This window comes from Cetorhinus maximus, chromosome 2 (genome assembly GCF_964194155.1).
Source record: "Cetorhinus maximus chromosome 2, sCetMax3.hap1.1, whole genome shotgun sequence".
NCBI classification, from domain to species: domain Eukaryota; kingdom Metazoa; phylum Chordata; class Chondrichthyes; order Lamniformes; family Cetorhinidae; genus Cetorhinus; species Cetorhinus maximus.
Genome location: NC_135880.1, coordinates 116451057 through 116464670, shown reverse-complemented (window position 1 = coordinate 116464670; position 13614 = coordinate 116451057). Strand labels below are relative to the sequence as shown.

Below are 13614 nucleotides of genomic sequence, written 5' to 3'. Positions count from 1 at the left end.
ATGGGGTGCGGGATGGGGGATGCGGTGGGCATCGCATGCAAGCCTAATCATATTCTCACCCACCATCCACATGTGATTTCATTCCAACAAGGATGACTAGATTGTGATCCCAATCGAATGTGACATCCCTGTTGACGATATTCAGTGTGTGTGCTGAACCATTGGGAGAACCACTAGACTTTGATCTTTATAGTGGAATAATGGTAGATATTTTATGATCAATAATTTTACTTCTAGATGAAGCTCATCAGTCTGATCCACTTGGCTCCATTGGACCTGGAGGAGACCAGCACAGTCCTTTGCCAACAGCTAAAGGTTAGTGCTGTTTTTTCTTGTTGCAAAGTTAGTAAATTAGAATTCTGCCATGGGGAGGTAGAAGTTCAGGTTCTCCATGCAGTACATTCCCAAACTGAGAGCAGGAAACTTGGAAATTCAGTATAGCCTTGCAGGTTTTGCACAAAACTACTGGCTGGTTGTACAATCATTTTTCCAATAAATATAAGCAATTCACATTGCATAAGCCCCATAGTCTTTTGTTTAAAAGGTCAAAGAAAACCACAGCTTGCAATTAGTTAACATATTTCATGTCCTCAGGACATCCTGAAACGCTTTACAGCAATTAATTTGGTTTTGAAATGTAGTCCTATCTGCCCTCTTTGACTTCCTCTCATCATATCTTTTGTGTCAGCTTTTTATTATGATTTCATATGACTGTATTTGATTTGTAAAATTCATTTGCAAACTTGTTATGCAGTCAGAAACAAGTACACAATTTGGTCACAACTTTTTTTTGGTTTTAAAAATATGCACCTTAATTATTTATTTCCTGTAGGATTTTGTACACCCCCTGGTGTCTTAGTGTGTTGACAAGGCTCCGATTCTGGCCTGTCCTGTTACTCTCTCACTCCTGTCTCTGGCCACCATTGCTGCCCAATTCTTCATACTGTCAGCCACTGTTGGTTGGCCTCTTGATCACCACAGCTGTCCCCTTTGGTCCTCGATTGACACCCGGTTCTTAAGTGCTCTTCCAGTCAGCCTCTTGGGCAAAACTGCCAACTATCCACCCTTTCCATTGGCCCCTAGTTGGATGGTTGTCACAGGTCCTTCAAGCTGTTAAGCACTGTCAGCCTTCTCCTATCTTTTCTCTCATGTCCCACTAACAGTTCTGGCCCTCCACATGACTTTATGTTAAACAAACCATTCTCTCCTCTTGTCACTCAAGACAGTGCATTAATTCAGGTTTTTACAATACGACTGAAGTTTCCCAAACCCCAGTTATAAATAAAGACACAGCCATTCATAGTGGAAATGTTAAAATAAGGACAGGACGTATGACTTTAAAATGTATACTGAATTAAAAATGTACCGAATTATGTTTGCCCTGGTCCAATTATTGCCCATTCTTTATCCTCACTTCACCAGTTTTCTGCTCTTCACACTCAAGCATACTGATAATGGAATAGAAAAAAAGACTTGCATTTATATAGCTCTTTTCATGACCACCAGACATCTGAAAGCACATTACAGACAATGAAGTGCTTTTTGAAGTGTAGTCACTTTTGTAATGTAAGAAACATGGCAGCTAATTTGCACTCAGCAAACTCCTACAAACAGCAATGTAATAACCAGAAAATACCAATCTGTATTTTGTGATGTTGCTTGAGGGATATACATTGGCCAGGACACAGGATAACTCCTCTGCTCTTCTTCAAAAAAGTGCCATGAGAATTTTAAATCCACCCGATCAGGCCTCGGTTTAATGTTTCATCTGAAATACAGCACCATCTCATCTGAAACACAGCACCTCTGACAGTGCAGCAATCCCTAAGTACTGCATTGGAGTGTCGGCCTTGAATTTATTTTGAGCTCAAGCTCTGGAATGAGACTTGAACCTGGAACTTTGTGATTCAGAGGCAAGTGTGCTACCAACTGAGCCATGCTGACACAGCTAAATGTTGGAATAAACAATACGAGTTGATGTCCCTCTTTTTTTCCTCCATCTTCTCCTTTTCCCTCCTTCCCCCATCATCTCCTCTTCTCCCCTATCATCTCCTCTCTTTCACCACAATCTTGTTTCCCCCTTTCCCCCACTTCCTCCTCCCTCCTCCTTTCCATTTCACCTCCCCCTCCTCCCAAACCCCCACTTTCTCCTCCTCATTCTATCACTCCCTCTTCCTTTCCCTACCACCACCTCCCTACCACCTCCTTTCCATTCCTCCTTGCTTTCTCCTTTTCCCCACCTTCCTCCTCCTCCTCTTCTGCCACCCCGACCTCCCCCTCCTCTTTTATCTCCCTGACCCCCCACTCCACCCTCCCCCCCACCACCACCAAACCCCTGATATAATTTATCTAGATTTCCAAAGCCTTTGTTACCGCATAATATCTAGTGAATAAGGGGAGAGTATGTGGAGTTCAGGGGACAAGTAGCAGAATGGATAGCTAGCTGGCTGTAAGATAGAAATCAGAGTAGGAAAGGGTAGCTATTCAGAATGGCAACAGGGAAGTATTGCCCCATAAGGATACCGCTGCTCACAATTTATATTTATAGTTTAGACTTTGGAATCAAAAACATAAATTTGAAATTTGTAGCTAACACCAAGGTGGATGACATAGTCAACACTGAGGAAAATTGGAACACATTAAAAGATGTTAATAAACTTGCAGAATGGTCAGATAACTGACAAATGAAGTTCAACATAGATAAATGTGAAGTATTATATTTCAGCAAGGGAAATAAGGAAGTCACATATTACTTAAAATATGTGATTCCAAATGAGGTAGAGGAACAAAGGATTCTGGGAGTACAAATAAATAACCTGTGGCACCACTACTAACACCATTTTTAAAAAAAAAAACAAGGATTTATTTCCAATGTATAAATTTAAAAAGTAGAGAAGCTAGGCCAAACTTGTATTGAACCTTAGGTAAGCCACACCTAGGGTGGAATTTTCCACGCCTGCTGGCAGTGGGCATGATAGGTGGTAAGCGCGAACAATATGGCGCGATCTGGTTAGCGACAACGGGAAGGCAGGTCGCGATTGTCCGCTCAGCCCGCCAACGGCGGGCCATGTTTCCCACAAACGGTCGGCGGGGAGCTCATGAATACATCAGCATATCATTAAAAGGCCATCCCACCAGGCTATTGGACCCCCACTGGATTGTCCATCCACCTTGGCAGGAAAGCACATCAACGTGCTTCACAACAGCACACAGGTGACGTGCAAATGGCGGCCTTCACTTAGGGGGACTGAGGTGAGTGAACAGCATTGGTTTCCACAGTTTGCCAGGGTCGCCTGTTGTTTTGCAGGCTTCAGGGGTACTGGGGGCCAGGGTGAAGTGTAGCCCTGCTATGGAGGCGACTGTTTTTGGGGTGGGGTGGTATCCTGGGGGCAACTGCTGCCCTAGCGTTGGATCCTGCGCACAAATAATTGAGGTGGCGGACAGGGTAGGTGAGGGACCAAACAGTAGGGGCACCTGTATAAACTGACCATCCTTCTGCCATTGACACAGTTCAGTCACAGCCATAGTGATATGATTGGGGTCGGGCTCCTAGCCTGCCTACCATGCAAGCAATGCAGAGGCAACAATGTGCCACCAAGCCCTCCGGACCTTACCCCTCACCGCCAAAGCACAGACTGTGGGTCTGCAACCACTTGACTGGACCACGCAGCAGTGCAAGAGCGACATCCATGGCGGCTGCCATCTTGCCAGTGTTGACCTCGGTGCATTGCAATGCCGGCACCATCACCTCAGCCTGAACACGGATCAACCTTCCATCATGCCTTGCAATCTGAGGAATGCAGCGGACATCCCTTCCTGATGTTCCCTAGCTTGCCTTTGCAGCTCCAGCAACTGTGACATGACCGAGTTCAGAGGCTTGTCCTCTGACTCGGACTCAGTAGGTTCCTGGCGTCCCGCAGCCCTCCGAATGCCAGGGACCTGGGAAGTCCCTGCCACCACCTGCTGTGGATCAGATAGTGCACTGTGCTCACCAGTATGTGATCCCGTGCCTATTCTAGAGTTGGGTCCCACCGAGGTGTGTGTCTCTGCACTGGTGGAGTATGTGGATGAGCGCTGTGATGGAACTTCGAGGAGGATGCCTTCAGATTCCCTTTTGGAGGTTTCTCCGAGGCTTGATTGCAGGCCCTGGGTCATGGACTCTGTTAGCTGTTTGGCAGATGTGCCTGTGAAAGCAAGGAGAGATAGTTAGTGCATGGCAGTGGCCTGTGAAAGAGGAGACACCACTCACAGCACGGTTGTCTGATGGACGTTGAACTGTTGGATCCTCCCTTGGTAAAGCAGTGCCGATCTCAGCGTCAGCACAGGACAGGCCCAGATCGTGGCCGGCCAGCTGGATGGCTCTGTTTTCAAAGTCTGTAAGGACCTTGATTTAAGGCATTCCGCCACTTGTCTGTGACCTCTCTCTCTTCTTGTGTGCCAGCTTGTCCTGCATGGATAGAGATGGAGAAAGTGTAAGCAGGATGCTAAGTATGCCTGGCCTATGTGGGTGGTGAGTGGTCCCATGGACGGGCTGAGGACAATGAAGGCGTGTGTGAGAGAGTGAATGATGTCCCTTGAACTGGCAGTGAATGAGGGCCCTGTAGATTTGTGCTGGGTTTGTGAATGTGTGAGTTGAGAGTGATAAAAAGAGTGACCTACACCTGGCGGAACAAAGGAGATCATTCACCCCCTTGTGGCACTGGGTGACTGTCCTTTTCTGAATGGTGTTGGCGCTGACTACTGCTGCCACTGCCTCCCAAGTCAATTTGGTCACATTGCTGCCCATTCTGTGGCCAGAGAGGGGGTACAGGACATCCCAGCGGGCCTCCACAGCACTCAGCAGTCGCTCGAGGGATCTGTCATTAAACCAGGGGGCTGAGGTCTTTTTTCCTTTGCTGGCCATGTCTCCCAGGCAGCGGTGGTGAGCTGGTAACGATGAGCGGTGTGCTGGCGGCTGCCTTTTAAATATGGCGGCCAGTGTGATGCAACAGCAGGGTGATGGCGGGAGGGTGAATGAGATCCCGCCCACCATGGAAATGGTGTGTTTCCTGGGAATGCATAATATAATGCGGTGGGTTTGGGATGATATGGTGTGAAAACCTGCCATCGCGGCCGGAGGGTAAAACATAATTTTACCTGCCCGCTACCACACTTAGTGCAAATGTTGGAAAATTCTGCCCCTACAATAATTCGTGCAATTCTGGTTGACATATAAAGTAGATATAGGGGAATTGGCAAGAGTGCATAAAAGAGTTACAAGGATAATACCAGACCTGTGAGGTTATAACTAGCAGGAAAGGTTAAACAGGCTATTTTTTTTCTCTCTTGAAAAGAGAAGGCTGAGTGGAGACCTAATAGATGTCTTTAAAATTCTGAAAAGTTTTGGAAGAGTGGATAATGCTTCACTTGTAGGGAAGAGCAAAACTAAAGGGTGTGGATATCGAATAATCACCAAATATTCTGTCTAATTCTGGGCACCATAATTTAGGAAGGACATGAGGAATTTGGAGAGGATACAGAAGAGATTTACTAGAATACTGATGAGGAATCACAGTTATGTGGATAGAATAAGGGAAACAACCAACCCAAGCTTCTTCAGATCAGAGGAGGCTAAGAGGAGATTTGATAGAGATGACAAAGATCATGAAGGGTTTAAATAGAATAAATAAAGAGAAAGTGCTTCCAATGGCTGAAGTGTTGATAACAAAGGGCCCAGTCCTAAGGTGATTGGCAAAATAATCAGAGGTGACATGAGAAGAAACTTTTATTATGCAACAAGTGGTTAGGATTTGGAATGCACTGGTAAGATGGTGGGTATAGATTCAATTGTAGCCTTCAAAAGGGATTTGGATAAACATTCAGATGAGGAAAAAATTACAGCAATTATGTGGGAAAGAGCGGTGGAGTGGGATGGATTGTCTGTTCTTTGAAAAAATTGGCATAGAAGAAGTCATATGGATTTGAAATGGTTAACCCTTGTTTCTCTCTCCACAGAAGTTGTCAGACCTGCTGAGTTTTTCCAGCATTTTCTGTTTTTATTTCGGCACAGACAAATGGATTCTCTTTTGCTGTACTATTCTATGAAGTAGGGAATTCTATAAGAAACTCCTTTACCACAGAGTGGTGAGAATGTGGAACCTGCTACTTCAGGGAGCAGTTGAGGTGAATAGAACATTAAGGGAAATCTGGTTAAGCATATAAGGGAGAATAGAGGCTTAATCTGATAGAGTTAGATAAGGAAGAATGGGAGGAGGCTGGAATGGAGCATAAACACTGGCATGAACTGGTTGGGTTGAATGGCCAGTTTCTGTAATGTATGTTCTCTGTAATTCCATGATACAACGCTGAAAGAAGCCATTTGGCCCATCATACCTGCACCAGCTCTTTGGTGGAGCTATCTCTGCTCTTTCTCCAATAGCATGTATTTTTTACCCTTCAAGTATTTACCCAGTTGTCCTTTGATCAAGATTCCACTGTATATTAATTTAAGAACTTAAATCTTAATTTCTATTTTTACATCCAGTTTTTTGATGAATTTTGCAATATTATGGCTAATGTTTTGAAAATCCGCTTAATGTGGATGAAGAATTCGTTGAGGACAGAGCTATGCCAATCAACCACTGACCTGAGATGAAGTTTTAGTTATGTGGGTCACTATTAGAACAAAAAGTTAAAATTCGGAACTTGGTAACTCAATTAAATTAAAAATGTATTGTTAATATTTGGTCATCTACATAATTTCAAGGGTTATTTTATTTATGAGCCTCTATGTACCCTGAATTGTTTCAAACCAACAGACAATATGTATTAAATGAGCATATTTTCTGCTGTTGCCCATTTTTCAATATTCTATTTTCTTTGCGTCTGCTTCCTCAAGCATTGCATCGAGTCTTTTGAATTGCCTGCGGTGAGAGATTTGGTGAGATAGGTCTGGGTTTTTCAGATCGGATTTCTTTTGGACCTCTTCAATGTACTTTTCTGGAGAGTGGATTTCAAATAATTGCATAGTAATGACCAAGAACACAGGCTACTGTTCAATATAATATATTAAAAAAACAAAAAATGCTGGAAAAACTCAGCAGATCAGGCAGCATCTGTGGAGAGAAACAGCGCTAACGTTTCAGATCGATGACCTTTCATCAAAGCTGAAGAAAGATGGAATTGTAAGAGTTTTTAAGCCAGTAGGAGAGTGAAGGGGGGTGCAAGAAGAACAAAGAAGAAGGTCTGTGATAGGGTGGAGGCCAGAGGAAATTAAATAATAAAAGTTTTCATGATGCAACAGCCAAAGAGTGTGGTAATGGGTTTAGTAAAGAAACAAAGGTTGTGTCGAAATGAGGCCTGAATGGCTACATAAAAACCATCAGATTGTAATGTGAAAAGATAAAAAAGAATGAGAAGACCAACCCAGCAAAACGAAAAAAGAAGAAAAAAGGATGGAGGCAGAGCTTATTATCCACATAGATAAATGTGAAGTATTTTTTTTCAGCAAGGGAAATAAGGAAGTCACATATTACTTAGAATATGTGATTCCAAATGAGGTAGAGGAACAAAGGATTCTGGGGGTACAAATAAATAACCTGTAGCACCACTACTAACACCATTTTTAAAAAAAAACAAAAAGATTTATTTCCAATGTATAATTTTAAAAAGTAGAGAAGCTAGGCCAAACTTGTATTGAACCTTAGGTAAGCCACACCTAGGGTGGAATTTTCCATGCCTGCTGGCAGTGGACATGATGGGTGGTGAGCACGAACAATATGGCGCAATCTAGTTAGCGACAACGAGAAGGCAGGTCGTGATCGTCCGCTCAGCCCGCCAATGGCGGGCCATGTTTCCAGCTAACGGTCAGCGGGGAGCTCATAAGTACATCAGCATATCATTAATAGGCCATCCCACCAGGCTTTTGGACCCCCACTGGGGACATAGGAATCTTCAGTTGAGGAAAAAGGAAGACACATTGGGAGTGCTGGTGTAGAAGGTTGCATCATCAGAACAGATGCAATGGAGACACAGGCTGTGATTTTCCGACCCCATTGTGGCGGGATCCACTGCAGGAGATTCAGCGGCCCAGCCAAAAGTCTATTGACTTTCAGTGGGACCGGACAATCCTGGCAGCGGGCAGGGATGGAAAATCCCGCCTGTAGCAACTGGGAGAATGGAATGGACCCCTTACAGGAAGCAGGGTGTGAGGAAATGTAGTCGAGGTAGCTATAAGAGTCCAGGAGTTTGTAGTGAATATAAGTAGCTAGTCTATCTCCAGAAATGGAAACAGTGAAGTTGAGGAAGGGAAAGGAAGAGACAGAAATGGACCTGGTGAAGGGTGGAAATTGAAAATGAAGTCAATGAAATTTTCCAGTTTATGGCAAGAGCAGGAGGCAGCACCAATGCAGTCATCAGTGTACTGGCAAACGAGATGAGGAAGGGGGCCTGACTAGGACTGGAATAATGAATGTCCCACAAGAGGTCATGCATAACTGGGGCCCATGTGGGTATCCATAGCAAGATCTTGTATCTGGAGGAAATATTTTTATTCATTCACGGGATGTGGGCTTCACTGGCTGTGCCAGCATTTATTGCCCATCCCTAGTTGCCCTTGAAAGGTGGTGGTGAGCTGCCTTCTTGACCCGCTGCAGTCCATGTGGTGTAGGTACACCCACAGGGCTGTTAGGAAGGGAGTTCCAGGATTTTGACCCAGTGACAGTGAAGGAACGGCGACACATTTCCAAGTCAGGCTGGTGAGTGACTTGGACGGGAACTTCCAGTTGGTGGTATTCCCATCTATCTGCTACCCTTGTCCTTCTAGATGGTAGTGGTCGTGGGTTTGGAAAGTGCTGTCTAAGGAGCCTTGGTGAATTCCTGCAGTGCATCTTGTAGATGGTGTATACTGTGTCTACTGTGCATCTGTGGTGGAGGGAGTAAATGTTTGTGGATGTGGTGCCAATCGATTGGACTGCTTTGTCCTGGACGGTGTCAAGCTTCTTGAGTGTTGTGGGAACTGCACTCATCCAGGCAAGTGGGGAGTATTCCATCACATTCCTGAATTGTGCCTTGTAGATGGTGGACAGGCTTTGGAGAGTCAGGAGATGAGTTAATTGTCACAGGATTCCTAGCCTCAGACCTGCTCTTGTAGCCATAGTATTTATATGGCTAATTCAGTTCAGTTTCTCGTCAGTGGTAACCCCCAGGATGTTGATGAGTGGGGGATTCAATGATGGTAATGCCATTGAACATGAGGAGGTAATGGTTGGATTCTCTCTTGTTGGAAATGGTCATTTGTTGACACTTGTGCAGCGCGAATGTTACTTGCCACTTATCAACCGAAGCCTGGATATTGTCCAGTTCTTGCAGCATTTGGACATGGACTGCTTCAGTATTGGGGTTGTCACAAATGGTGCTGAACATTGTGTAATCATCAGCAAACATCCCCACTTGTGACCTTATGATGGAAGGAAGGTCATTGATGAAGCAGCTGAAGATGGTTGGGCCGAGGACACTACCCTAAGGAACTCCTGCAGTGATGTCCTGGAACTGAGATGACTGACCTCCAACAACCACAACCATCTTCCTTTGTGCTAGGTATGACTCCAACCAGCGGAGAGCTTTCCCCCTGATTCTTATTGACTCCAGTTTTGCTAGGGCTCCTTGATGCCACACTCGGTCCAATGCTGCCTTGATGCTAAGGGCAGTCACTCTCACCTCATCTCTGGAGTTCAGCTCTTTTGAATATGTTTGAACAAATGCTGTAATGAGGTCAGGAGCTGAGTGGCCTTGGCAGAACCCAAACTGGGCGTCAGTGAGCAGGTTGTTGCTAAGCAAGTGCCGCTTGATAGCACTGTTGATGACCCCTTCCATTACTTTACTGATGATCGAGAGTAGACTGATGGGGCGGTAATTGGCCGGATTGGATTTGTCCTGCTTTTTGTGTACAGGACATACCTGGGCAATTTTCCACATTGCCGGGTAGATGGCAATGTCGTAGCTGTACTGGAACAGCTTAGCTAGGGGCGCAGCAAGTTCTGGAGCACGAGTCTTCAGTACTATTGCCAAAATATTGTCAGGGCCCATAGCCTTTGCACTATCCAGTGACTTCAGTCATTTCTTGATATCACGTGGAGTGAATCAAGTTGGCTGAAGACTGGGATCTGTGATGCTGAGGACTTCCAGAGGATGCCGAGATTGCTCCTCCACTCGGGAGTTCTGGCTGAAGGTTGTAGCAAATGCTTCAGCCTTGTCTTTTACACTGATGTGCTGGGCTCCTCCATCATTGAGGATATTTGTGGAGCCAGTGAGTTGTTTAATTGCCCACCACCATTCACGACTGGATGTGGCAGGACTGCAGAGCTTAGATCTGATCCGTTGGTTGTGGGATCGTTTAGCCCTGTCTATCACTTGCTGCTTATGCTTTTTGGCATACAAGTAGTCCTGTGTTATAGCTTCACCAGGTTGACACCTCATTTTTAGATATGCCTGGTGTTGCTCCTGGCATGCCATCCTGCACTCTTCTTTGAACCAGGGTTGATCCCCTGGCTTGATGGTAATGGTAGAGTGGGGGATATGCTGGGCCATGAGGTTACAGATTGTGTTTGAGTACAATTCTGCTGCTGATGGCCCACAGCGCCTCATGGATGCCCAGTCTTGAGCTGCTAGATTTATTCGATATCTATCCCATTTAGCACAGTGGTAGTGCCACACAACACGATGGAAGATATCCTCAATGTGAAGGTGGGACTTCGTCTCCACAACAACTGTGCGGTGGTCACTCCTACCGACACTGTCATGGATAGATGCATCTGCGCAGGCAGGTTGGTGAGGATGAGGTCAGTATGTTTTTCCCTCTTGTTGGTTCCATCACTACCTGCCGCTGTCCCAGTCTAGTAGCTATGTCATTTAGGACTTGGCCAGCTCAGTCAGTAGTGGTGCTACTGAGTCAGTCTTGGTGATGGACATTGATGTTCCCCACCCAGTGTGTATTCTGCTCCCGTGCCACCCTCAGTGCTTCCTCCAAATGATGTTCAACACGGAGGAACACTGATTCATCAGCTGAGGGAGGGCGGTACATGGTAATCAGGAGGTTTCCTTGCCCATGTTTGACCTGATGCCATGTGACTTCATGGGGTCTGGAGTCGATGTTGAGGACTCCCAGGGCAGTGGAGTTGAAAGAGAAGTTGTCCAGAGTGAGAACAAGCTCATCTGGGGGGGAGGAGGATGATGGTGGTTTGGTACAGGCTACTGTTCAGTTGGTTCCTTGGATTTTAAAAAATCTTTTACATTCTATCATCTGCCATTGTAAAGGCTCTAGGTACTGTCTTCCTCTGTGTTTATGCAACATTTTTATTTACCAATCAGCAGCATTACTTAAATCATATTGAGACATAATCATCATCTGCATAGTACATCTTTTCCAATAGAAAATGGTGTCCATTTTCAAAGGATTTCGTATCATGACTGTACAGTTTTAAATTTTTTGGGGAAAGCAGGATAAATGGAGAAGTACTTTAGCAATGATCAGGAGGTTATGGAGTGTATGCAAATAAATTGATTGTTCCCTGGGAAGAATTTGCAATGGTTAAAAAAAATAATTACCACTGCCTTAGTGAAATCTATATATAAATCCTTTTCCTTGTCACCCCTTGGTTATCTAAGATTTTTGTCTTTTCTTTGTAAGATCTAACATGCCAGGAAGCTTTGAAAATATCAAATGATTTTCAGCTTATTTCTGTTTTCCGCCTCGTTTTCCTGCTGATCATATGAAAAATGCTGCTTTGGCACCACAAGCAGCAGCTTTCTTCAATAACCAACCAAGACTCCACTTATTTTTAGGTCCAAATGGGTTATTCAGTTGGAAATACATGACAATTCCAGTCACAACCAAACCTGCATTTGTTACCCTACTTTAAATCAGAACTCTCACCATGGACAGAACATGGAATGTTTCAAGTTGGTGTGGAATGTTCATGGTTGGTGTTGCTTAGTACTTTAAAATGCGATGTATTTACTCAGAGTCATCAAATTTGTTCTCAGCTTTTACATTCTATACAGCCTGTAATTTAAGTCATTTTGCAAATTTAAAGCTTTTATGCACCATAATGGTTTTCACATGTAAGTCTTAAATAAGAAGTATACAGTCCAGAAATTGCACAAAGATTTTTGTGTAATTCTGTGATGACACTGGCTGGGTGAGGGTCAGAATGTCGAACTGCTTCTGCCCGCTTCACTTATGGTTTATACGTGTAAAATTTTCTTCCAAGTACTCTGGGTACTTTACCCAGCAATATGACTAGTAATTCCCAATAGGCCTAGTGGGACATGTGTCTGTTTTGGAGCCCCTGGAAGAAGAATCAAATCATGAAGGCTCTTAGAGCAATCGATAATTTATAGACTGGTCTCTGCTCCCTGAGAGGAGATGGAATTTGTAGATAATATTTTTCTTTATCCTGATAAGAACCCTTGATTCCTTCCGTCTCTTTTGGTTGGATGTCTCTGCTGCATTGCAATAGGCATGGGCACCCGCTCCTATTAAAACAACCATACCCAGGATTTGGAATGCAGTTGTGGGAGGTAAAAGTGGCGGGCTGCATGAATGGCAGCAGTGTAGGATTTGCCCTTGAATGTTACAGGGAGGGAGAATTAGATGTTGACTTTATATAGAGGGTGGAATTCCCAGAATTGCACTAAATGCAGTAGCGGGCAGGTAAAATGGAACCCTACCCTCATATGAAAATTGCGGGTTTTCACGCCGTTTCTTCCCGAGCCTGCTTCATTATCTATTCACTCCTGCGAAACATACCATTTCCATGGCAGGCGGGCTGTCATTCGCCCGCTCGCCATCACCCCACTGTTGCATCATGCCTGCCACCATCTTTAAAGTCAGCCGCCAGCAAAGTGCTCATCGGCACCAGCTCATCACCACTGCCCGGAAGACATGGTCAGCAAAGGGAAAAAGACTGCAGCTCCCCATTTCAACGACGGGTCCCTCGAGCGACTGCTGGATGCCGTGGAGGCCGCCGGGATGTGCCCTGCCCCCACTCAGGCCGCAGGATGGGTAGCAGTGTCATCAATCCAGTTTGGAAGGCGGTGGTCAGTGCGAACGCCCTGCAGAGGAGGACAGCCACCCAGTGCCTCAAAAGAATGAATGATCTCCATTCCGCCAGGGTAAGTCACTCTTTTCATCGTTCCCAACTCTCTCACTCAAACCCATCACACATCCACAGAGCCCTCACTCACTGCCAGTGTGAGGGACATCACCAGCCACTCTTTCTCACACACCGTCATTGACCTCATCCCATCCATGGGACCACTCCCCACCCACACAGGCCAGGCATACTTATCATCTGGCACAGCAGGCATCCTGATATACACTCCCCATTTCTATTCATGCAGGACAAACTGGCTCACAACAGGAGGGAAAGGTCGCAGACAGGTGGAGGGATGCGGGAATTCAAAGTTCTGACAGAATGCAAAAACAGCCATCCAGCTGGCCGGTGATGACCGGCACCGGTCCTGTGCTGACAGTGAGGTCACGCTGCTCCACCAAGTCAGGATCCAGCAGTGCAGCATCCATCAGAGGACCATGCTGTGAGTGATGTGTCCTCTTCCACAGGTCACTGCCGTGCA

At 45.3% G+C, this 13614-nt stretch overlaps 1 protein-coding gene across 3 annotated transcripts in view; it reads left to right on the top strand.

The window, feature by feature from the left end:
* Positions 1 to 13614, top strand: part of ror2 (receptor tyrosine kinase-like orphan receptor 2) — a 339608-nt gene that overhangs the window by 239449 nt on the left and 86545 nt on the right. For 2 of the 3 annotated variants that reach the window (XM_078568782.1, XM_078568772.1), the window contains exon 2: positions 238 to 315. The exons of the other annotated variant lie outside the window; for it this stretch is intronic. In XM_078568782.1, the coding sequence (XP_078424908.1) occupies positions 238 to 315 (78 nt within the window). The remainder of the gene's footprint in view (positions 1 to 237; positions 316 to 13614) is intronic. 3 annotated transcript variants of the gene reach the window in all.